This window comes from Neolamprologus multifasciatus, chromosome 22 (assembly GCF_963576455.1).
Source record: "Neolamprologus multifasciatus chromosome 22, fNeoMul1.2, whole genome shotgun sequence".
NCBI lineage: Eukaryota > Metazoa > Chordata > Actinopteri > Cichliformes > Cichlidae > Neolamprologus > Neolamprologus multifasciatus.
In genome coordinates this window covers 9,186,559-9,212,325 of record NC_140459.1, presented here as the reverse complement: position 1 = coordinate 9,212,325, position 25,767 = coordinate 9,186,559, and the positions used below count along the sequence as shown (strand labels likewise).

At 39.0% G+C, this 25,767-nt stretch overlaps 2 protein-coding genes and 1 pseudogene across 2 annotated transcripts in view; 1 reads left to right on the top strand and 2 right to left on the bottom strand.

Annotated features, from left to right (window-relative positions):
* Nucleotides 1–9,595, top strand: part of LOC146492911 (interferon-induced very large GTPase 1-like) — a 30,954-nt gene extending 21,359 nt beyond the window's left edge. The window contains exons 17-20 of the mRNA XM_085149427.1: nucleotides 2,175–2,215; nucleotides 3,212–3,329; nucleotides 3,462–3,496; nucleotides 3,608–9,595. Coding sequence (XP_085005553.1) covers nucleotides 2,175–2,215; nucleotides 3,212–3,329; nucleotides 3,462–3,496; nucleotides 3,608–8,749 — 5,336 coding nt within the window. The 3' untranslated portion in view covers nucleotides 8,750–9,595. The remainder of the gene's footprint in view (nucleotides 1–2,174; nucleotides 2,216–3,211; nucleotides 3,330–3,461; nucleotides 3,497–3,607) is intronic.
* A 611-nt stretch (nucleotides 9,596–10,206) lies between these two features.
* LOC146492910 (XK-related protein 8-like) lies at nucleotides 10,207–16,768 on the bottom strand. Its single transcript, XM_085147555.1, has 2 exons — nucleotides 14,409–16,768; nucleotides 10,207–12,324 (listed from the first exon to the last, which is right to left on the bottom strand). The coding sequence occupies exons 1-2, from the start codon at nucleotides 14,584–14,586 to the stop codon at nucleotides 11,636–11,638; spliced, it is 867 nt and encodes a 288-aa protein (XP_085003681.1). The 5' UTR covers nucleotides 14,587–16,768; the 3' UTR covers nucleotides 10,207–11,635.
* Nucleotides 16,769–17,378: 610 nt separating this feature from the next.
* Nucleotides 17,379–21,724, bottom strand: LOC146492909 (interferon-induced very large GTPase 1-like; annotated as a pseudogene).
* Nucleotides 21,725–25,767: the final 4,043 nt, after the last annotated feature.

Below are 25,767 nucleotides of genomic sequence, written 5' to 3'. Positions count from 1 at the left end.
AGCTCATCTGCAGTCTGGTGTTGCCTACATCTTCCTATTCAGAAGGCAGAATTTCCGAGTTCTGAGTACAATCAAAGCACCACGACTGCAGTTTTTGTGTTGGATGTAAATAGCGCACATGACGCTGTGACGTAGGCTAGAAGCATGGCATTCTCTCGTGGAAATATGCACATTATCTTTTCCTTTCTATTGGTAGGTGGCACAGTACACTTGTGGCAAGTAAGCAAGCTAGAAGACTGGCAAAGTTATGGAAGCAACACATTAACAAGAGAATTCTGAGTAAAACCAAAGTTACTTTCCCTAGTAACTAGTTACTTTGAAAGTAATGAGTAACTTGAAGTAACTGAGTTACTTTTGATAGAAGTAACTAGTAATGTAACTAAGTTACTATTTTAAAGTAACTTACCCAACACTGGTCATGAGACACTTGTTTGTGAGTGTCTCATGACAATGACATAAGGACATGCGATGTCCGTGCCAGCAACAGACGTGTGTAGACTAGTAAAGTTTTGCTAACAATACAGTGGGGCAAAAAAGTATTTAGTCAGCCACCGATTGTGCAAGTTCCCCCACTTAAAATGATGACAGAGGTCAGTAATTTGCACCAGAGGTACACTTCAACTGTGAGAGACAGAATGTGAAAAAAAATCCATGAATTCACATGGTAGGATTTGTAAAGAATTTATTCGTAAATCAGGGTGGAAAATAAGTATTTGGTCACCTCAAACAAGGAAAATCCCTGGCTCTCACAGACCTGTAACGTCTTCTGTAAGAAGCTTTTCTGTCCCCCACTCGTTACCTGTATGAATGGCACCTTTTTGACCTCATCATCTCTATAAAAGACACCTGTCCACAGCCTCAACCAGTCAGACTCCAAACTCCGCCATGGCCAAGACCAAAGAGCTTTCGAAGGACACCAGGAAAAGAATTGTAGACCTGCACCAGACTGGGAAGAGTGAATCTACAATAGGCAAGCAGCTTGGTGTGAAAAAATCAACTGTGGGAGCAATCATCAGAAAATGGAAGACATACAAGACCACTGATAATCTCCCTCGATCTGGGGCTCCACGCAAGATCTCATCCCGTGGGGTCAAAATGATCATGAGAACGGTGAGCAAAGATCCCAGAACCACACGGGGGGACCTGGTGAATGACCTGCAGAGAGCTGGGACCAAAGTAACAAAGGTCACCATCAGTAACACACTACAACGGCAGGGAATCAAATCCCACAGTGCCAGACGTGTTCCGCTGCTGAAGCCAGTGCATGTCCAGGCCCGTCTGAAGTTTGCCAGAGAGCACATGGATGATACAGCAGAGGATTGGGAGAATGTCATGTGGTCAGATGAAACCAAAGTAGAACTTTTTGGTATAAACTCAACTCATTGTGTTTGGAGGAAGAAGAATACTGAGTTGCATCCCAAGAACACCATACCTACTGTGAAGCATGGGGGTGGAAACATCATGCTATGGGGCTGTTTTTCTGCCAAGGGGACAGGACGACTGATCCGTGTTAAGGACAGAATGAATGGGGCCAAGTATCGTGAGATTTTGAGCCAAAACCTCCTTCCATCAGTGAGAACTTTGAAGATGAAACGAGGCTGGGTCTTCCAACATGACAATGATCCAAAACACACCGCCCGGGCAACAAAGGAGTGGCTCCGTAAGAAGCATTTGAAAGTCCTGGAGTGGCCTAGCCAGTCTCCAGACCTCAACCCCATAGAAAATCTGTGGCGGGAGTTGAAAGTCCGTGTTGCTCGGCGACAGCCCCAAAACATCATTGCTCTTGAGAAGATCTGCATGGAGGAATGGGCCAAAATACCAGCTACTGTGTGTGCAAACCTGGTAAAGACCTATAGTAAACGTTTGACCTCTGTTATTGCCAACAAAGGTTATGTTACAAAGTATTGAGTTGTATTTTTGTTATTGACCAAATACTTATTTTCCACCCTGATTTACGAATAAATTCTTTACAAATCCTACCATGTGAATTCATGGATTTTTTTTTCACATTCTGTCTCTCACAGTTGAAGTGTACCTCTGGTGCAAATTACTGACCTCTGTCATCATTTTAAGTGGGGGAACTTGCACAATCGGTGGCTGACTAAATACTTTTTTGCCCCACTGTATGTCTTTTGTTTAATCTTGTAATCTGTTTGCTGTTAAATATCCTGTAGGAGATGACCCAAAACAGAGCACTGCTAAAAAAGAGCAAAAGGTAAGATCTTTGCCATAACACTTTTTTCTTAACTATTTTGTAAAACTTTCAACTTCAATACAATTATTATTTAAATGGAACTGTCCTTGTTGCTAGCTTAAACTTATTCACAGGTTGAATATATGGCCTCTTGGTTTATGTTACATCCCTATTTACCTTTATGTTAGTCCCTTCAAACCCCCTAGACTAGCCAGGGGACGTAACAGTTTAACACCTACATGACATAAAATATTTAAAATAAATTCGCTGGGTTATTTTAAATTTAATTGCTTTATGTGTTCAAAAAATTAAGTCACTGCTGACTTTTGGATTGAGGAAGTATTCAAACTCCATTTTCTACTTAAATGCCAACACCGTGAAAAGCTTGCATTATATGGCATTTTTAAAAAATAATTTTTGCTGCTTTAAAATGCTTGTGGCATGAATGACAGACCCGGCCACATATTCACACTTTACACACTTTATTTTGGTTATCATTTCTTACAAACTCGTTTGCAGCTTTTCAGTCACAACCACACACAACAACAACGACCTCAAGTCTTGAAATGTTTAATACAGGGGAGGCGTAATGAGATGATCAAGCTCAGGTGTGTCAGCCTCCCTCGCAGACACGCCATGAACCATGCCCCACCACATTTCCCATCCATACCCCCTACCCCTGTGAGCAGGAGAGCTAATTGGCTATGACCATTGACATCCCAGCCCATGGACCAGCGGTAGGGTTGAGTAGGATCAGGGGGCCGACCGCGTATCCACGATCCGTCCAGCGCGCGACCTTCCTCTGAACCGGAACTTCTTGTTTCAGCCTTTGTTTGTATTTTGGCATGAGGAAGATGGCGGCGTGATCAGATTTGCCAAACGGAGGGCGGGATTGTGCCTTGTAGCCGTCCTTGACCGTAGTGTAGCAGTGGTCCAGTGTCCTTTCACCTCTGGTGGGGCAGGTGATGTGTTGATAAAAGTTCGGCGTTATATATGTCAATGGGATTAACCTGATAAGCTAAATTTCAGAGTAATGTTTTTACTTCTCAGAGTGGTCCAGTGGGTGAACACATTGATGACCAGAAGAGAAAACCAGGAGATAAATCTTATGAATCATCCAAAACCAATGACAACGGTAACATTTTTCATTATACAATAACACAAACAGCAAAAATTATATAAACTGCTGAGTTTATAACTTTGAAAGGATTTGCAGCAACATGCACTGTGTATAATGCATTTTAATCTGGTTCATGCAATCCTGCAGAAACCACAGATGATTACATAAGTGGAAACAAGAAGGTAGGAGAATAAACTTTTATTCAAAAGATCAAAATGAGTATTTACTCTGTTCTGCCATATGACAATGTAATTTGATTACTTGTAGTACCTCTTTGTTATTTGTTAATACAGACACTGCTTGACAGACTTCATCTTCAAGACAAAGTTAAACAGAAGTTGTCACCTGCAGATTTTCTTCAAATACTTCCACCTGGGAAACAGATGGACCATGTAACATCTGAGAAAGATCTAGCTCACACTTTTCTCCATAGGCTGATAATGTTGGACTACAGGGCCAGATATATTCCTGTAAGACCAGACAGTCCTAAGTCATCTGACGACACGAAGTCATCTATGTCAGTAGCTGACGACACTGAGATAGATGAGAGTGATCTAGAGGTTTTCTTGAACACCACTGTAGACACAAATAAGAAAGAGAAGGATCGTGTGCATCCAATGGACGTTCAGATGGCAGTATTTCACTGCGCAGACAGCTTCCTGAAACAGATGATGGTTACAAAGCTCTCTCAGTGTCAGTATGCCTTACCATTGCTTGTTCCTGACCTAGTCACAAACGAGATTCAGTTTCCTCTGTGGACTTTAAGAGAAATAACAAAAACCTGGAAGGTAACTCAAATCAAAGATAACCCCAACATTGTCACCATGAAGAGTGATCCAGTCTACAAAGCTGAAACACCCTTGGTGTCATTTTTCCGTCTGGGTTCTTTGTCAGTGTCTAAATCTCAGCTGATCAACACTTTGATCCACAACCGTCACGACACCTTCTTCCACAGAAACTGTGCAGGAAGCACCAAGTCTCGTCATTTGATGGATGGTGTGGCAGAGATTGCCTGGTACTGCCCTGCTGGAAAACCAACTGATGACTTCAATGACTGCATTGCCTTGAGTAATCTCCATGGTGATGCTCTGTTGAATAAAAAACAACATGACATACTGATTGAAGAATCTTCAGTCAATGTTTTTCTTGTGGCATCTCTGACAAGAAATAAAGAAATTCGATCTTTAATGTTATCTCATTTGAATGCCAAGAAGCCTCTCATTTGTTTGATTGTTGATGACAGTCGTGATGCTGTGGAGACAAAAAAGGGAAAGTACATAATGGGACTCAGCGAAAAAAACCACTCAGATGTATCTGAACAACTTAAAAAGATAATTAGAGAAGTTTTGTCCAGCTTGAAACCATCCTTCCAGCTTGAAACCATGGCTGAAGTCTCTGGAATCAAAGTGGATGAAACTGACCCAGGAATCAAAGTGGATAAAACTGACCCAGGAATCAAAGTGGATGAAACTGACCCAGAAATCAAAGTGGATGAAACTGACTCAGGAATAAAAGTGGATAAAACTGACCCAGAAATCAAAGTGGATGAAACTGACTCAGGAATAAAAGTGGATAAAACTGACCCAGGAATCAAAGTGAATGAAACTGACCCAGGAATCAAATTGGATGAAACTGACCCAGGAATCAAAGTGGATGAAACTGACCCAGGAATCAAATTGGATAAAACTGACCCAGGAATCAAAGTGGATGAAAATGACCCAGGAATCAAAGTGGATAAAACTGACCCAGGAATCAAAGTGGATGAAACTGACCCAGGAATCAAAGTGGATGAAACTGATCCAGGAATCAAAGTGGATGAAACTGACCCAGGAATCAAAGTGGATAAAACTGACCCAGGAATCAAAGTGGATGAAACTGACCCAGCCTGTCAAAGAGGGAAATTTGCTGCTATAGAAATAACCAATCTGCTTAAAAAGTACAACATCGATGTCTCAAAGATCAAAGATGAATTTCTCCCTTGTCAAGGCCAACTGTGGCATCAGTGGAGCAAAATACACAGAGAACTGTTTCATCTCAGAGGAGACATTGAAATGGAGAAAAGTGAAAGGGAAAAAGAACTGATGAACATACGTCAGAAACAATGTGCTGCTTCCTGCAGTAAACTGGTGGAGCTGTTCACTGGAAGTCTCTCATCATTGCCACCAACAGACAGAGAGTATTTCCTAAAATGGATTCAGATCTTCATAGATGCCCTCTCCACAGATGATCTTTCTTCAATTCTACAAAGTTATGATGAAAAGTGGTCTGAGGTCTTGGCTTTGAAGAACAAACGGGACAAATCGAATCTGTTAAGAAAACAAACTGAACTTGAAGACATATCAAAAAAACTTCAGTCTGTAACTTTTGGTTTGGAGCACATCTTCAGAGAAATGGGACAGATCTATGAAGCCCATAAAACAACAGAAAGAGAGAGCAGACACACTGACTGGTCTAAATACCCTGAGCTGGCTGCACAGCTGATGATATCAGGACACCCGATGGAGCTGATGGATGGTGATGCAGGTCATGTGCCTTTAACATGGATCTCCAGTCTCTTAGAAGAAGTCATCAAGAAACTGGGGGACCAGAGAGTTTTTGTGTTGTCAGTTTTGGGCCTACAAAGCAGTGGAAAATCAACAATGCTGAACACCATGTTTGGGCTGCAGTTTGCAGTGAGTGCTGGCAGGTGCACCAAAGGTGCCTTCATGCAGCTGCTCAAAGTATCAGAGGAGATGAAGAAAGACTTGAAGTTTGACTATGTTTTAGTGGTGAACACTGAAGGACTGCGTGCTCTTGAGTTAGAAGGTAACAACACTCTTCATCATGACAATGAACTGGCAACATTTGTTGTTGGTCTGGGAAACCTGACACTGATCAACATCTTTGGAGAAAATCCGTCTGATATGCAGGACATTCTGCAGACTGTTGTTCAGGCTTTCATGAGGATGAAGAAAGTTAAACTTTCTCCCAGTTGTGTGTTTGTTCACCAGAATGTCACAGATGTTGCAGCATCAGAGAAAAACAAGGATGGAAAGAGACGCCTGCAGGAAAAACTGGACCAGATGGCCAAACTAGCAGCTGAAGAGGAAGTTTATGATGCAGAGTGCTTCAGTGATGTCATTGATTTTGATGTTCAAACAGATGTGAAATACTGTGGCCAGCTGTGGGAGGGCAGTCCACCCATGGCTCCTCCAAATCCAGGTTACAGTGAGAGCATCCAGGAAGTGAAGAACACCATCCTCTCTAAAGCTTCAAAGTCTGCTGGGATCACTCTCTCACAGTTCAAAGCAAACATCCAGGACCTGTGGACTGCACTGCTGAATGAAAGTTTTGGTTTCAGTTTTAAAAACACACTTGAAATTTCAGTGTGCAGAAAACTGGAAGTCCAGTATGGGAGCTGGATCTGGACCCTGAAGAGCGACATGTTGACCATTGAAAACCAACTTCATAACAGAATTGAAAATGGAAAACTTGATGAGGTTGATAAGTCTCATCTTTTTGAAGAAACAAGTAAAACATATGAAGAAGTCAAAAAAGAAATGACAAAATACTTTGAGGATGACAAAGACAGAGAGATCTTGGCTCAGTGGAGAGGACGATTTGAAATCAAAATTAAAGAATTTCATGATGAACAAGTGAACAGAGTGAAAAGAAAACTGGATGGAGTCATCCAGCAGAAGAAAGCTTGTAAAAAACTGGATGAGAAGAAATCAGAGTTTGAGAACAAACTGCTACAGAAGAGCAAAGAGCTCTCTCAGAAACTGAAGGATAAGGCCAAAGATGAAGAAGAGCTTCAACGACAGTTCAGCTCTGTTTGGAGCAGCTGGGTTACTGAATTAACAGCAGATACAAAACCTGTTGAAGAAATTAACTTGGAAAAAGATCAGTTAGCGATCCTTCAAGAACTTGGTTTTGAGCCAACTCTCATAGATGAATGTAAAAGAAGTGGCAAATACAAGAAAATGTCAGAGGTTGGTGATTATTCAGTTTATATGATGACAAGTAGTAATCAGTTGATTGGTTTTATACAAAAACATATTTCAAGTGGTTTCTTCCATGAAGAACAACAACAGATCAGATTGCTCATTGTCCAAGCTGAAAAACACTCACTTGATGCAATCAAAAGCAAACCTGTAGCTGCAAGAGGCTACACACCAACATATTTGCATGAAATGGCCAATCATGTAACATTAGAATTGCAGAAATTTATGTCAGAGAGGAAATACACTTTCAATAAGGAGTTTAGAGTTGATCTCTTGCTGTATGTGTTCTACAGGGCAGAGAGTTGGCTTCTAGAGTCACACAAGAAATTTAAAATGAGCAATGATCCAATCACTTATTTAGAAAGCAAGAAAACACAGTATTACACAGTTTTTAGAAGCTTTTGTAAAGAAAACTCATCTGCTGTTGTGCTTGGAGAGCTGATCTGTGAAAAGTTGAAAGTTTCCAGTATTGAGGCTGTTTATAAAAAGACTGCCATTGATCTCGCTGGAAGGGTGATGTGTAATTTCCCAGCATTCAGTGGGAACAGACTGAACTTGGAGAAACATGTGTTGAAGTCACTCGCTGAGAAAGAAAACTTTGATGATTTCATCACGTACATCACAAATCCAAGGAGACAAACAGAAGCTTTCATTAAAGCAGAAGTTGAGAAGTACATCTTCAGAGATCACAAAGATGAAGCTGTGAATATACTCAAGAAAAATGTTGATGACATCAAAACAACTGTGAGTCGGACTTTATTTACTGCAACACAAAAGGTCCAAAAACAGAGAGGAAACACAGAAATGTGGCTGAAAGAATTTTCTAATGTCCTAAAGGATGAGGTGACAATTTACAACATTTGTTCTGAAAACTTCAGTGACATAAAAGATTTTCACTTTCTCATAGAAGAGATACAGAAAGGATTTACATCCATCACTGAGAAGATGAGCAGCCTCTCCCTGGATAAGCTGAAGGAATCCAGGCTGAAGCCTGAAGAAATCCTCATCGATCAGCTGTGTAACTGCTGCTGGGTAAAGTGTCCATTCTGTGCAGCTGTTTGTACCAACACCATGAAAGATCACAGTCCTGATGACCACAGCACTCCTTTTCATCGACCTGGTGGGATAAAAGGATATTACTATAGACAAACTAAAGTCCTCAGTATCACTGTCTGCACAACAATTGTTACAAGTGAAGGAGGTTTTTACCTTAGCTCTGACTCAAAGGAAGCCATTCCCTACAAACAGTACAGAACTGCTGGTCCACCGTATGATACCTGGAGCATCACTCCTGATGAGTCTAAACTGGCATATTGGAAATGGTTTGTTTGTCAATTTAAAACACAACTGGAAAATCACTATGGGAAAAAGTTCCAGGGCAGCGGAGAGATTCCAAATCAATGGAAATATATATCTAAAAAAGAAGCCATTAAAAGTCTGGAAATGTTTTAATGAGGCAAAGAAACTGCAAATCTACTGAAAATGATGATACTTGTTTTCACCTAATAACTCACAAATCCAGCTGTGACAGTCTGATTTTTGTCTGAGTGAGAAAAAGGAAATTCTATAAATTATTAACACAAAGAAGAAGTTATGAGTGACTATAAGTTAATTCACCAAAAATACAAAGTGAAATACAAATGTCACATTCTCAATGTTGTGTCCATCTAGGCTTTCAGAGCGTTTTCCAGATAAATACATTTTTAACCTAATTTTGTTAATTAGCATATCATTTACCTGTTTATAACAAAGATTTTTTTTGTTTATCAAATAGTCAAAAAATGTAAGGAAACTAAATCTAAAAACTGCTGTCAAACAAGTGTTAACACTCTTTGATCATTAATTTCAAACATTGCATCTGAAACCACAACAAAAACATCATCTTTTGTAATTTAGTTTTAGATTCAATGTTAAGTTAAAGTTTATTCTCACAGATATATGATTTGAGATCTGTTTGACTGTCTTATGCTAATTTCATCTAAACCTGTTATATCCACACTGAATTTTGTTTAACTCGACTTTTATTTCATCTCAGCTCTTTTTTTGTCTCAGCACTGGAATGATTTTTTTATTCTTTGTTAGCATTTGCAAATGTTTAGCATATTTAGTCAAGTGAAAAAAGACATCTGTCAACAGTTTGAAGACCTTTTTGTTTTCTATGTCTTAAATAATAAAATAGTTTATGCTTCATCTCATTTGAATTGCTTGCTTTTTTCTCATTGTGTACAACATTGAATGCAGAATAGTCCATCTAATTGTCAAAATCTGCTAACCTCATATTTCATAAATTGCACTGATATGGAGCAGCAACAAATTCATCAATTGATAAAAAACAGATGAAACAAACCTGACAGCTCTCTGCCAAACTAAGTCGACTGGCTGTTTGTGTGATCAGATTTGTAAATTTGCAAATAAGTTTCAGTTACTTTATTTTGGGGCGACCGTGGTTCAGGGGGTTGGGGAGGGTATCTGTAACCGGAAGGTCGCCGGTTCGATCCCTGGGCTCTCTGTCCTGGTCACTGTGTCCTTGGGCAAGACACTTTACCCTACCGCCTACTGGTGTTGGCCAGAGGGGCCGATGGTGCGATATGGCAGCCTCGCTTCTGTCAGTCTGCCCCAGGGCAGCTGTGGCTACAACTGTAGCTGCCTCCACCAGTGTGTGAATGAATAGTGGAATTGTAAAGCGCTTTGGGTGCCTTGAAAAGCGCTATATAAATCCAATCCACGTAACTTTTGCTACACTTCTGCTGCAGCGGATCAGCAAATGTGTTTGTAAATAAGTTCAGTCAGTGCATTAGGCCTGAGCTCAGGCTCACAAACTCAGGCATTCTCTCAGGCTGTACCTGTACCATAAATTGCTGAGTACTTACCACTAGATGGCGCAGTACTCAGCAATTTAAGTGTGAACTTGGTAGCAGTGGTTGTGCTGATACAAGGCCGGCTCAGCTTTTACAGACTACAATGGATTATCATGTGCTTGCTGTAAGTTTGTGTTAATGGGGGTTTTAGTGGCAGTCCCAAGTAATTCATATTGGAGCTGCATTAACTGAAACAGTTAACTAAAAAAACTCACTCTGTGAGTGTCTCACAGGATCTGATCTCCAACTAGAAGCCAGAGAGATGCACTTGAAACTCACTGTTTAACCTTAACACAATGTGTTCAAAATCCCTTTGAGCTTGCACAGCTCTGGCTCATCATACAGCTGCAACAACACAAATGGCCGGCTGGAAAATATTGAAATATGGTTCCAGTAAAAATGTCAGAGTATTTACTTTGTTACATCACATTGTGAAATGTGAATAAGCAGTTTAACTGTGTACAAATCCCAGGAGCAGCCTGCACAGCACCGGCTGGACCCTTTAATATGCTTCAGGCAGCTCACTGGAAGGTCAGTGATTCCTCTGTGACCTTCTCATCTTGACCCTCTGAAACATCTGCCCTGATCCCAAACATCCACAAACTAAAACCTGTGCACATTTTGCTTCTTTTACAGGAACACAGTACTGACACATTAATATATAATGTAAACACAAAAAGGAGGAAAATTAAGTGAAGTAGGGGAATAAAAAGGGGGAAAAGAACACATGAGACCAGTTGTTTCCTTACTTTTTCCACACTAAGCAACAGAAATATCTGAGGTTTTCTGAGTTCTTTGTATATTTATGCATTTGCACACACATGCACGTGTGCACATTCACACATGGACAACATCACCCCTCAAATACAGTATAAGGTTACGTAGTGAATGTGTTCAAAACATGTTAACACCTACAACCCGAATGGTTTTATCAGTGTTTATATGTTTTATTTCTTTCACTTTCTGTACTTTTGCTGCTTCTTTGTCAGTACCTCGTTAATACTTTTATACCTATTTCACACCTCCTACATCAACACTACTGTGTAAGAAAATGGACACATCCACACAAGGTGGTATAGAAATGGGAATTTAAAAAGCACACACACACGTAATTGTAGAAATGCCATTCCAAGTTCTTTTAAAATTACCAATTAAAATCCTTTAAACACGATTTTTATACTGGTTTAATACTGTCATATATTTTAGGCAGGCAGACCCATTCATTAGCATTAGCAAACTCATCTTATTGTCAACCCATCACTATTTCATACAAGCATGTAACAAGTGAGGCATTTTTAAATGCTTCATTAGAGAGAAGCACCAGTTAATACAGAGCATAAACTTGAGCAAAATCATTCAATATTGTATCTGTGTCTGTATCTGTAATCAGGCAGCAGTCCTCAGTCCCACACAGCCTTGTGACCTACGTGACTCAGTCTCTTTCTAATCTCCACGTCCTGTGGATGTCAAATGATGCAGGTCAGCAGAAGAAGTTCTCGGCCAGCTTCCTCATTCTTTTATTGTCAGTGGCCTTAAGGGGACGTGTAGGGACTGAATGAGATCGCTCTTCATCTTCAGGTTGCTCCTCTGTGATGGTGGCCCCTTTCAGCTTATCTTTATCAAGGTTTGGATGGAAGAACGTATAATAAATAACTTTAAATAACAGACCAAGGATGTAAACTGAAACAACACAGGCAGCCGTGGTTAAAGGGTGTGTCACAAAATCGGGAGGATCTGTGCTCATCTTCCAGCACCACAAACCACAGAGGATGCAAATATCAATAAGGATATACGCGTGATAGAGCACGGACCTGATCCTCATCCCCTTGGCCACACTAAACCAGTTGAAATACCAAATGAGGCCAACAGTGGTTCTGTAAAGCCATTCTCCACGAGGACTATCCATGAAGTTGGTCTTGGATCGCCAAGCGAAGAAGAATAAAACCAGCCAAGAGCAGATGAAGTGGGCGAAGATGAAGCAGGGCAGCACGGAGGCGAAAAGAGCGAGAGCAGCGATGCGAGAAGAGATGAGAAGCAGGTTCCAGATGAAGTAGAAAACTAATGAGATCATGTGGTGTTTTTCCTTCTGTGGCAGGAAGGTGCGCATTGAGTGATCGTAGGTGGTCAAAAAGGAGGCGATGGACAAAGTCGAGCCAATGGCCTTCAACACTGAGGAGAGAGCGAGGGGCAGAGTTAGAACAAACGTTGATTCTTTGTTAGAAGATCCAAGTAATTTATGAGTTCAAAAAGCAACCCCAAATATTTTCAAACATTTTTTGTCATTCAGTATTTTATTATTTAGACTGTATGATGTTTGTTTTCACAGAAACAGCGATCATTTAGCATTTAACATTTTCACATCAACCAATTATAGCAGGTTAGTATATTTATTTCTGTTCTATTCACATCTCAGTGTGAGCTCCAGCAAAGATGCTTTTAATTGTCTGCTGCAATTTCACTTTCCAAACTTTGATGACCAGATTTCACACAAAAATTGAAGCAATTTTGAATTTGATGGCAGCAACACGTCTCATGGAGGCAAAAGAAGGCTGGACGAGTAAGTGAACAATTTCAGAAACATGTTCCTCAGTGTTCCTCATCATCTACACTGAAAAAAAGGGATTGGCCAGCTCTTGGATTTACATAAGCAGCTTGCATGTATTTAACACAAGTGCCTCATGCTTTAAAGTTAAGTGTAACTATATAGTGTAGAAACTACATGATTAAATTGTTCATATCATGTTCGAGTGAAGTAAGTCAATGATATAGCTAATATGTTAAATCCTGCAACACTGCACAGGATTTCAGTTCACGCTTTGGATCGTGGTTTCAGGAAGGCATCATCTCAGTCAAGTCGAGCAGCTGCCTCTACTTTTTTTTGGTATACCGAAAAAAGTAAATTGGGTGGTTGTTACATTAAAAAAGTAACTAAAAACTTGTAATTTGAAGAAAATAATTTCATGTTTCTCTGGTGAAAGTAATTAAATCATGTAGGATCTGTATGAAATTCAGCAACTTAATTTGTTCCTGGTGAGATGACCTGTTACAATCTAGTAAGAGTGGTTAGTTTCTGGACTCGTGAAATTAACAAGATCACATGAGTTTTCAAAAACTGCAGGAAAACCACTGGAGTTATAAGAGGCAGACAGCTACACACACACCACGTGTATGCCATCGCTTTGTGGTTCAAATCCACAATCCACTGGGTGTTCTGGTTTCCTCCCACAGTTAACAGTAACACAATTAGAGTTAGGTTAATTGGTGATTCCAAGTTGCTCCTGAATGTGAGCGTAAATGGTTGTTGGTCTCTATGTGATAGACTGGTGAGCTGTCCAGGGTGTACCCTGCCTCTTAACCTATCACTTTGGGGTTATGCCCCAGCCCCCCCCAGCCCCCCCCCCCCCCCCCCCCCCCCCCCCCCCAGAACCCAGAACCCGGAACAGGATTGGATAGTTGTTGAAAGTCCATTTAATTTTTATGTAAACCGGACTCTAGACTTTGTTGAACATTATGTGATATGAAGTGATCAAGTAGTATTGGGGTAAAAGTCATTGAGCAGTTCCATATTACAAGGCTCAACTTACTTCATCTAAACATGTTTCATCATGTTTTATCAACACAAAATGAGCATGCTTATTGAATATGAATAAGTTGTGTTGATTTAATTAAGTTGTTTAAGTTTCTGCCAAAGCAAGACAATTGTGTGCAACCAATGTGCACTATTGAATTAAGTACATGCAACATACTAATTTTTTAAGGCATTCTTTTTCTCCTGGATTACCCTTTTGTGTTACACAGTTCACTGTTTTTCCTTTTGCTACCTAGCCTGACCTCTCTCTTACATCAGGCAAGAATGAGACAGTGTTCCTCTCCCAAAAGTCCAGCAGCATCTCCTCAGTTCCCAGACATTTACAGTCAGTTGTTAAAAGAAGAGGGCAAACTACACAGTGGGAAATTTGACCCTGTTCCAACTTTATTGACACATGGTGCTGCCATCAAGCTCAAAATAAGCTTGATGATAGACTGATATATTTTCTATGTTCTGTTGTAAATAAAATAAGTGTTTATTAATTTGCAGAATTGGAATTTGTTTTTATTTACAATTTATACAGCGTCCCAACCCTTTTGGAATTCAGGTTATAAACAGATGAGAAAACTTTGAATGTGGTTTTATTCGTAATTCTACTTTCAATGAAAAGCTACACCTGAGTGATCCAAGTATACGTGATCAAAAGCTGAGTAACAAACTGTACCTGTAACAGGATCCAGCCGACATCTGTCCAGAATGATGGTGAGCATGAGAGCGAGCTGCGGGGCGCTCTCTGAAAACGTCTCAATGAAGCGCAAAATTCTGAGATCCTGTCTCAGAAACTTGGCCACACTCTCAGCGTCAGCGCGCTTTCTGTATAAGCTTTGCACAGACTTCTCCATGACTCCTGCATACCTGAGAACCAGAAGAACCAGTTACAACAAATCCCCCCGCCAGACACGCTGAACTGAAAAGATCTCGAAGCAGAAAAGGAGCAACAAACGTCCAAACAAAGCAGGGTTTACCCAATTATTATAAAGAAAAATCTACAGAACTTAAGTAGTAAAAAAGTAAGTCAGCAATTGATGTGACTTATATACTGAAAAGAAATTGAATGTATGATTCATGGGTCTATAAACAGAAACTTAAAATCAAGAGGAAATTAAACAGAATAATTTGTAGATGATTTAATGTTACTACAGGTGTGTACTTCTGCACGCAAACTTCAACCGAACATATTCCCACAAATGAGAACACGTCTGAAGCAGATTACTTCCTGGTGTGCAGGGAGGACATAGTCCAGGGTTCATGTGTAAACCTGATGGCTGAGTTTCTCACACATGGATTAATCAAAGTCCTCGATCATGAGACTTTGTTCTTCAGAGATCATCACAGTGAGTTATTCTTATAATCTGGGAAACTTGCTGACTTTCAGATGAAAGCATAAAATATTCTGGAGTGTTGTTTTTCTTTCATCGTCGTTGTTGTTGTTTGTTGATGATTTTCTTTCTTTTTTTTTTCATAAAAGTATTTTTTCATTGTTTTTCAAAGTACCAGAAAACTTGCAGCTGAATATTTTTGGCTTTTTGAGGCTCTGTTAGTCTTATTGGAGTCGTAGATATGATGTGCATCAAATTACTAATTAGGAAGATGATTAATAATTAGATGCAGTCTTAATTTTGTCTGTGAATGTCAGAAAGTGGTACAGAAGGCAGTCTAAGACCCAGATATTATTATAATAAAGGGGGAAAAAAAGAAGTAAACGAGAAATGGCTTTACACACCTCCTCAGTTACTTTGAGTTATCGTCACTCAGCCTCACAACAACCCAAAGTCTTTCTAAATCATATAGGAGGGAATCAAAAATAAAGGATTACAGTGCAATAAACTTCTACTTTGCTCATTAACTGTATTTTGAGGGGTTTGTTTTGTTATGTAGACGGCGAGGAGCGCAGGGGGATGGACCTTCCCCGGTCTGAATGAGATTAAGACTGAACAATAACTGAGCCTGAAGAAGATTTTCACACACATGCAGCTTGACCGTTAAGAATGTGTATTTGTGTGTCGTTTTGTTTGTGTCCCGTGTGCATATTTATATTGTGCCTTTAACCATCATCTGTCTGCTTAATCTCAAAGGGAAATATCTTTTTATGTTTGATACACGTATCTCTGCATTGTTATTATCCAAAGTGTTATTTTACTTTATTTTTATCTCAATACTTTTTAAGTACTGTCGAGATTTTCTTTTGTTACTGAGTTTGACTTTTTTGACTTGATTGTTCTGTCTGCACTGCAACTGAAAGGTCTGGTAGAAAACTCCACATGCACTGCGGCTCAGTGTTTAAAGAAATTTAAAGTTTGGCGTTCAGATGTTTTCCTCCTTTAGACGAGGAGAATTTTTTTTCTTTTGCTGTGAAACATTTAGCATCGCTTAGACAATCACAATCCCCGATATTTGGTATTTTTATGTTTTATGGCAGGTCAGAAGGTGAAAGCAGCTGGAACAAAGCGTGCTCGTTCTGTCGTTCAGTTACTACCTTAGTGAATCCAAGGGAGAACGAGCAGTCCTCAAACAGAAGACTGAGACCTTTGCATCTGTTCAGCTTATTGAATGTTTATTTCTTTACTTTGTCTGCATGTCACGTCTGTTTTGAAGTATATTATCATGGCCGTACATAATGACCATGAAATGTTTAAGGGACTATAATCTTAGATTTTCTTTTTTTTTATGCCAAATATTGCTGTTATTCAAAAGCTGTTTATTTTATATATATTTCATCTCATTTTCTGACATGTGAGGCTGTTTGCGGTCACATAGAGAGCCTGAAACTCAACACTATCATAATAATCAATGCTAATTATTTAATGACAGTAATCACTATTTCCTCCCAACAGCCCTGTAAGGTTTTCCTGTGTAAGACAATATAATGTAAATACATTTTAAAGGTTTCAGACTCAAGTTTGTGTGTTTGATTTCATTCAAATGGGGAAAAAATTAAAAAGAAATGTATCTGCAAATATAGACCAGAAGACCATAGATTACACAAGTAGTAATAACATATTTAGATTAAATATAATCTTAAAGTTAGTTTCCAGTGGAGTCCTCTTTCTAATGAGAACTGGAAGTAGATTTTTTGGTTTCTCTATTACAAGATTAATCCAGATGTACCAGCCATTGCTCACTTGTGTCCACACAGACCAAAGAGATGCTTTACGATACTGCTAATACAGTTTGTCCCCAAATTCTTCAGACAAAGACACAGTTTTTGTAGTTTTGCTTCTTTACACCAACACAGTGACTTTTGATTCCACCAAAAAACTGAATCATTGCATCAACTGTTTGGGAAGACATTTTTATACATTTTTATACATTTTTATACACAGTCCTCCAGATTTAGAGACTTAAAAGTTGAATAATTGACTGAACAGTAGTTTCATGGCCAGGTTTCCCTTGTAATTCCATACTAAATAAATACCACCTCCACCCCTCTCCTCTCCACCTACCTTTTGTCCTTCCTCCACCCACCTTCTCTACAGATTCAAGATGTAGAAAATGCAAAATGCTCCTGAAGAAAATTATATCTTGAATATGCTGATTACCCTGCTGCCACCATCAACAGACTTTAAATAAGCAAAATAAAAGCAAATAAAATTGAAATCATTTTCAAGCAGACCAGTTTGGTCATTTTCAGCAAGTTTGTAGTTTCTTTAACTCTTTAATACATTTCACCCAGACTTTTAATGGCTTCATATTTAGAGACTGTTTTCCACTGATGTGGAATCTCTTGTCTGCCCTGGAATTTAAAGTCATAGTGCCTTTCCAGTTCATGCTGAAATCGACACACAAACCATTTCCAGTACGCTTGAGATCCATCAGAGGGCATTCTCCAGGTACAATACTGTGAACCAGCACTTCTGTACTGTTTATCGGGAGTTGACCTCCCTGAATAATGATAAGGGTAAAAACTGTAATTACTTGAAACCTGTTCTGTACAGACGTGCATGCCAGACTCACGTGTATGTCCCCAGTGCTCCCCACTGATCACGGAGGGTTGGTGAAAAGGAGTGGTGTGGTCATAAGGACTGTGAGCTTTCATGGTATTGGTACAAGCAGCTGCACAGAATGGACACGTTACCCAGGAGCAGTTACACAGCTGATCTATGAGGAAATCTTCAGCCTTCAGGCTGGATTCATTCAGTTTTTCCAGGGAGAGGTGATGCTCAGTGATAGATTTAAATCGTTTTTTAATCTCTACCTTGAGGAAATCAAAATGTTTTATGTCACTGAAGTTTTCAAAACATATGTTGTCAAATGTCAGCTCATCCTTCAGAGCATTGGAAAATTCCTTCATCCACATGTCTGTGTTTCCTCTGTGAATTTTGACTATTTGTGTTGACGTTGATAAAGCCTGACTCACAAGTTTATTCATGTCGTCAACATTTTTCTTGAGTATATTCAGAGCTTCATCATTGTGATCAGTGATATACTTCTGCACTTCTGCTTTGATGAAAGTTACTTCTTGTGTCCTTGGATATGTGAAGTAGGTGATGAAATCATCAAACTTTTCTTTCTCAGCGAGTGACTTCAACACATGTTTCTCCAAGTTCAGTCTGTTCCCACTGAATACAGGGAAAATTATACCAGCGAGATCAGTGGCAGTCTTCTTGCAGACAGCCGTAACAGTGTTAGCTTTCAGCTTGTTACAGATCAGCTCTCCAAGTACAACAGCAGATAAGTTGCCTTTACAAAAGCTTTTAAAAACTGTGTAATACTGTGTTTTCTTGCTTTCAAAATAAATGAGTGCATCATTGATCACTTTAAATTTTCTGTGAGATACTACAGCCCAACACTCCACCCTATAGAACGCAAACAGTAAGAGATCAACTGTAAACATCTTCTTCAAAGTATATTTCCTCTCTGACAGAAATTTCTGCACTTCCTTTGTTACATGATTGACCACTTCATATAAATAAGTTGTTTCATAACCTCTTTTAGCTACACATTTGCTTTTGATTGCATCAAGTGAGTCTTTTTCAGCTTTGTCAATGAGCAATCTGATCTGTTGTTGTTCTTCATGGGAGAAAGGGCCAAATGAAACATGTTTGTGGTAGGCCTCAATCATTCTAATCATTGACGTCTGTCTACGTATCTTTATATAATCTGAATAATTACCAACCTCTGATATATTCTTGTATCTGCCACTCGTTTTACATTCATTTATGAGAGTCCATTCAAAACCAAGTTCTTGAAGGATCGTTAACTGATCTTTTTCCAAGTTGATGTCTTCGACAGGTTTTATATCTGCTGTTAATTCAGTAACCCAGCCGCTCCAAACAGAGCTGAACTGTCGTTGAAGCTCTTCTTCATCTTTGGCCTTATCCTTCAGCTGCTGAGAGAGCTCTTTGCTCTTCTGTAGCAGTTTGTTCTCAAACTCTGATTTCCTATCATCAATCAGTTTAAAGGCTCTCGTCTGCTGGATGACTCCATCAAGTTTTACTTTCACTCTGTTCACTTGTTCATCATGAAACTCTTTAATTTTTCAAATCGTCCTCTCCACTGGCCCAGCATTTCTTTCACATTGTCATCCTCAAAATATTTTGTCATTGCTTCTGTGATCTCTCCATAAGTTTGTCTTGATCCTCTAACAAGATAACTCAACCGAACCTCATCAAGTTTTCCATTTTGAATTCTGTTATGAAGTTGGTTTTCAATGGTCAACATGTTGCTTCTCAGGGTCCAGGTCCAGCTCCCATACTGGGCCATCAAATTTCTGTACACTGAAATTTCAAGTGTGTTTTCCAAATTTAAAAAAAAAGTCATTCAGCAGTGCAGTCCACAGGTCCTGGATGTTTGTTTTCAACTGTGAGAGAGTGATCCCAGCAGACTTTGAAGCTTTAGAGAGGATGGTGTTCTTCACTTCCTGGATGCTCTCACTGTAACCTGGATTTGGAGGAGCCATGGGTGGACTGCCCTCCCAAAGCGGGGCACAGTATTTCACATCTTTCTGAACATCAAATTCAATGACATCACTGAAGCAGTCTGCATTACAAACTTCCTCTTCAGCTGCTAGTTTGGCCATCTGGTCCAGTTTTTCCTGCAGGCGTCTCTTTCCATCCATGTTTTTCTCTGATGCTGCAACATCTGTGACATTCTGGTGAACAAACACACAACTGGGAGAAAGTTGAACTTTCTTCATCCTCATGAAAGCCTGAACAACAATCTGCAGGATGTCCTGCATATCAGACAGATTCTCTCCAAAGATGTTGATCAGTGTCAGGTTTCCCAGACCAACAACAAATGTTGCCAGTTCATTGTCATGATGAAGATTGTTACCTCCAAACTCAAGAGCACGCAGCCCTTCAGTGTCCACCACTAGAACATAGTCAAACTTCAAGTATTTCTTCATCTCCTCTGATACTTTGAGCAGCTGCATGAAGGCACCTTTGGTGCACCTGCCAGCACTCACTGCAAACTGTAGCCCAAACATAGTGTTCAGCATTGTTGATTTTCCACTGCTTTGTAGGCCCAAAACTGACAACACAAAAACTCTCTGGTCCCCCAGTTTCTTGATGACTTCTTCTAAAAGACTGGAGATCCATGTTAGAGGCACATGACCTGCATCACCATCCATCAGCTCCATCGGGTGTCCTGATATCATCAGCTGTGCAGCCAGCTCAGGGTATTTAGACCAGTCAGAGTGTCTGCTCACTCTTTGTGTTGTTTTATGGGCTTCATAGATCTGACCCATTTCTCTGAAGATGTGCTCCAAACCAAAAGTTGCAGACTGAAGTTTTTTTGATATGTCTTCAAGTTCAGTTTGTTTTCTTAATAACAGATCTGATTTGTCCCATTTGTTCTTCAAAGCCAAGACCTCAGACCACTTTTCATCATAACTTTGGAGAATTGAAGAAACATCATCTGTGCCGAGGGCATCTGTTAAGATCTGAGTCCATTTTAGGAAATACTTTTTCTCTGTTGGTGGCAATGATGAGAGACTTCCAGTGAACAACTGCATCAGTTTACTGCAGGAAGCAGCACATTGTTTCTGACGTATGTTCATCAGTTCTTGTTGCTTTTGACTTTTCTCCATTTCAATGTCTCCTCTGAGATCAAACAGTTCTCTGTGTATTTTGCTATATTTTTGTTATCCTTTTTAAGTATATTGATTATTTTCATAGCAGCAGATTTCCCTCTTTGACAGGCTGGGTCAGTTTCATCAACTCTGATTCCAGAGAGCTCAGCCATGGTTTCAAGCTGGAAGGATGGTTTCAAGATGGGACCATCAACAGAAGTTAAAATTTCTCTAATGATCCTTTTCAGGTGTTCAGATACATCTGCGAGGTTTCTGTCTTTGAGGCTCATTATGTATTTTTCATTTATTGTCTTAACAGCATCACAGCTGCCATCAACAGTGAGACAAATGAGAGACTTATGAGACTTAAAAAGAGATGATATGAGTGATCGACTTTCTTCATTGCTTTGCAGAGATGCCACAAGAAAAATATTGATGGAGGATTTTTCAATAAGTATGTCACGCTGTTTTTCAATCAAAAGAGCATCACCATGGAGATTACAAAAGGCAATGCAGTCATTGAAGGTGTCATTGGGTTTTCCAGCAGGGCAGTACCAGGCAATCTCTGCCACACCATCCATCAAACAGCGAGACTTGGTGCTTCCTGGGCAGTTTCTGTGGAAGAAAGTGTCGTGACGGTCGTTGATCAAAGTGTTAATCAGCTGAGATTTAGACACTGACAAAGAACCCAGACGAAAAAATGACACCAAGGTTGTTTCAGCTTTGTAGACTGGAACATTCTTCATGGTGACGATCGTTGAGTCATCTTTGTTTTGATTTACCCTCCAGGTTTTTGTTATTTCTCTGTAGGTCCACAGAGGAAACTGAATCTCCTTTGTAACTGGGTCATTAACAAGTAAAGGTAAAGCATACTGACACTGAGAGAGCTTTGTAATCATCATCTGTTTCAGGAAGCTGTCTGAGCAGTGAAATACTGCCATCTGAATGTCCATTGGATGTACAGACGTCTGTTCTGTCGCAACACTGGCGCACAGTAAAGCCAATAAATCTTTCAAATTATTCCCAGTGATGTCAGTCACTTGAACCTTCTTTGGATGGGTCGGGCTGTTGTGTCCTACAGGAATTATTCTGGCCCTGTAGTCTAACATCGTAAGCCTGTGAAGAAAAGTTTGAGCTATATCTTTCTCAGATGTAACATGGTGCTGTTTCACGGTTGGACGAATTTGGAGAATTTCTGCTGGTGAAAACTTCTGTTGAAGTTTCTCTAGAAGGTGAAGTCTCTGAAGCAGCTTTTCAGTTTGTTTTTGATGCAACTTCTTTCTGCTGATTTCCTCAGAAATCTCCCAGGACTGCAGAATATAAGCATATAAACATGTGCTGTATGTAAAACATTATAATACTATAATGTTGATAAAGTAAATACAATGTTGACTTTTTACCCTCCTATTATTTCTGCTACTGTCACCTTCTGAGGTTTCTGTAAGTTAACAATATACCAGAATGACATCAGTGTGTGATGGAAACAATATTGTTTTTCTAATGTTTATTGAAAATGCATTTGACTTTATGGCCTTGAACACATTTCACTAATTTGTGTTACTTTATTAATAGAGTGTTCATTAAAAATGTTACCATTCTCTTGAACGTTGAGTTTAATTTTTCCTTCTGCTGTTTTTTTGTCACCATTCTTTGACTGTAAAACATCACTGAGTTCATTCAGTGGATCATTGAATGATGTTAGAGTTTCTGTGTGCATTCTTACAAATAGTCAATGGATTCATCTGTTAAACTGTGAATCTGAAAAGCAGAAACTGTAGAATCGCAAAGGTTTTCATGTACTATTATGCTGTGAGTGAGTACTTATTAGTACAAGGGTCAAGGGTCCAGTGGTGCCTACTGCTGCAGCCTTAATATGACCAAAGGTTTTATTTTCTTCAACTATTTTCCGTTTTTATTTAATAAAACTGACAACATTGTAATTGTAAGAGAGAGGTTGTTATATGCCAGCCTGTGACTGCAGCGATAGTCAGTCAAATGTAACACAAACTGCATGGTTGATGGTGCTTTTAAGATCTGGAAATAATCAGTAGTCTGTATTAATTAACAATAATTGAATCTTCAAAATTTCTGTTATCTTTATTTTCATTGGTAAGCTGATTTTCAAACCCACATACTCCCTTTATCACCTCTGAAACATTTTATTTGGAAATTAAGTATCCGAATTTCAGGAGTGGGACCATGCATCCTAACACGCTCCTTCCGGTTCTCATCTATATGAGAGTTCTGCAGGATGTTCATTCTCATTTACGTGCCCCACCCTCCCTCCCTCCCCTTTTCAATTCTTTAACTTCTTCACTTCTATTAGGTACATGGAGATCTGCCAGGCCCGGGAGCCATTGCCAGTCCCCTTCGAGGCCTTCCCCAAACCACAGCTCAGTTCATGTCCAAGCATTCACCTTTACCAACTAAAAACACTGTCAAACCTAAAATAAGGACATGGGTGCAGCTAGTGAAGGGTTCTCTAAGCTCAGTCATTCATCTGCTCATCAGTTCTGATCTTGGTAAAATCCTCTAACACCTTTATTTAATGCAGTCTTTTCCCTTTTGAATACAGACCCTTTGTTAAGAATTCTGGGACTTGTGTGCTTTTCTATCGTGCGAAGAATTGGAGATCAGTAAATTGGCCAATGACTCATATCTTGAGTTTTAAAGGCTGGGCTCTACATGCATTTTGCTACAGGAATAAAGGTTAAGATATAGAACTGTTACTGTCACTGTAGTGTAGTTTCAAAATGCTTTTTCAAAATCATGTGCCAAGTTGTTTATTTCCTGGAGGATAAAGGATGACAAGTTATCAAAAGACACTCCTAGACAGTACTTCCTTCCAAAAAAAGTTCCAATCTCCTTTATTGGAAAACAGATAACTGCTTATAAATTAATACAGGAATTTTTATGTTGCCATCGTCCCGTGCCAACTAGCAGCAATGATGGAGAGGAGGTCATAGACCAAAGGGTAAGCACTGGATAAAAGAAATGATCCAACCCAAAACTGGAGATAATACTAAAAAGGACAAAATAAATAGTGAAATACAAAAACATTTTGAGATTTTATGTAGTTTTACTGACCTTTTTTTCTGGGTGGAGGGTTTGTTTTGAGGGATGTGAGATGTCATGGGTGGAATCAATCATTAATTTGTCTTGTCTTTTGTTTGTTTGCTTGGTTATGAACATGTGTACTAAATATATTATTTTAAAAAAATTAACAGAATTCATCTTTGTGAAAATAACCACCAAAGATTTAATTTTTACCTCTGTTTCAGCTGTAATCTCATCTGACTCAACTCCTGAAGGGAAATGTAACAAAAATCAGGTTTTAGGATCAGAGAGAAAATAAATGTTTGAAGAATTACTTTATGAAAAGCTTGATAAAAGAATTCTTCACTTTCTTTTTTTATTTCAAAGTCTTACCTGAGTGTTCAGCATCAACAGGTTTTTTCACAAGAAAAATCTGGGAAAAAAAGTAGTTTTATTTAACATAACAAGACATGGCTATTAATTAAAATATTGTGTATTAAAATATCTTATATTAATAAAGATCTAACTAAGCAATTAAAATCAACCATCAAACTTGGGATCAAAGAGAATTTTGTTCTACAAAAGAATAAATAGTGTGAACACTGTAAACAACAGGTGCAATAATTTTTGGTTTAAGGAAGACTTCTCATATGGAAATGCTTACCGTGGTTGTAGTTTGACTTTCATCCAACACATCTATTAATATAAAACAAACAAACAAACAAAACATCTGTACAGCATCAATATAAAAAATGTTTCATGGCTAACCAAAAAAATAAAAAAGATTTCAATGTGACTTCAGCTGACCTTTGTCACTTTTCAAAGATCTGGTTTTAGGCTCTCTTCCTTCTCCTGCTGTTGTGTTATGATGGTCTTCCGTGTCATCAGCCTCTCCTATTTTAGGTCTTTCAAAGATTAAAATAAAATGAGATAAACTGTATTTTTACTTTTTTTTTTTTTTTTAATAAAACAGTGAGAGCTATAGTTATAATATCTATAGATATTTGTTTGTTTGTGAATGATTTTACTTAAATATAAGCAGAAAGCTGACAATAATTCTTTTGAGTTATGGGCTACTGAAATGGCTGGTGAGTGTTGGTTTCAGTGTTCAAAAAATACAAACACGGTGACATAATTGAAGAAAACATCCAGGTTTTTCTGTCTGTTCATGATGAAGTTATACAGATTATGAACTGTTACAAATCCTCCAAATTTACTGTGGTCAGTGCAAGCAAGAGTGCAGTGCTTGCCCATGTAGGTAAATCTAACTGACATCAATTAAAACATACAAAAATTACTCCAATTTCTTTCCTTCAATCTCAAATAGAGTTCTGTCCCATAGTCTCCTTGTGCTGGTTTCAACTATGATTTGGTGCTATCTTGTGGATGTAGTTTGTATTGTCTCCAGAAACTATCTTGACTCCCAGTCAGTGGAATACATATTTTCTGTCAGTTTTAGGGGTTTGTCTATGTGCCAGGAGACCCGAGGAATATACTACAAATAAAGTTCAGCAAAGCCACACATTCTTTGCATTAGCTGTCTTGACAAAACCTAAAACCTCAGTTGGTATCACAACGATGGCCATCAGCTTTCTCTGTTAAGCAGCGCTTTCTGCTTCAGGCTCTGTGCACGCTCAGATAAAAATCGGTGTAAAAATTCCTTATTAGTGCTGCCTGCTTCAATCTGAGATTTTATCAGATGATGATGATAGAATAGTGATTAAAAATCTCTAAAAACAAAAATATGGAAGTAAAATGCAAAAGATCAACGCTGCAGAAAGTCATTAACCTTGGAATTTAGTGCACAAAGCAGTAAAACATTTAAATAATATTTATTTACTCAACTTAATTATTTATTCACTGAGTGTGTGCCCGATTCTTCTCTTTATTTTTAAGGTGCCTGTGCACGTCGGCTTTGTTGTACATCACTGATTTTTCATTAGCAAGTAACCCAGGAAATCACTGTGATTCATCA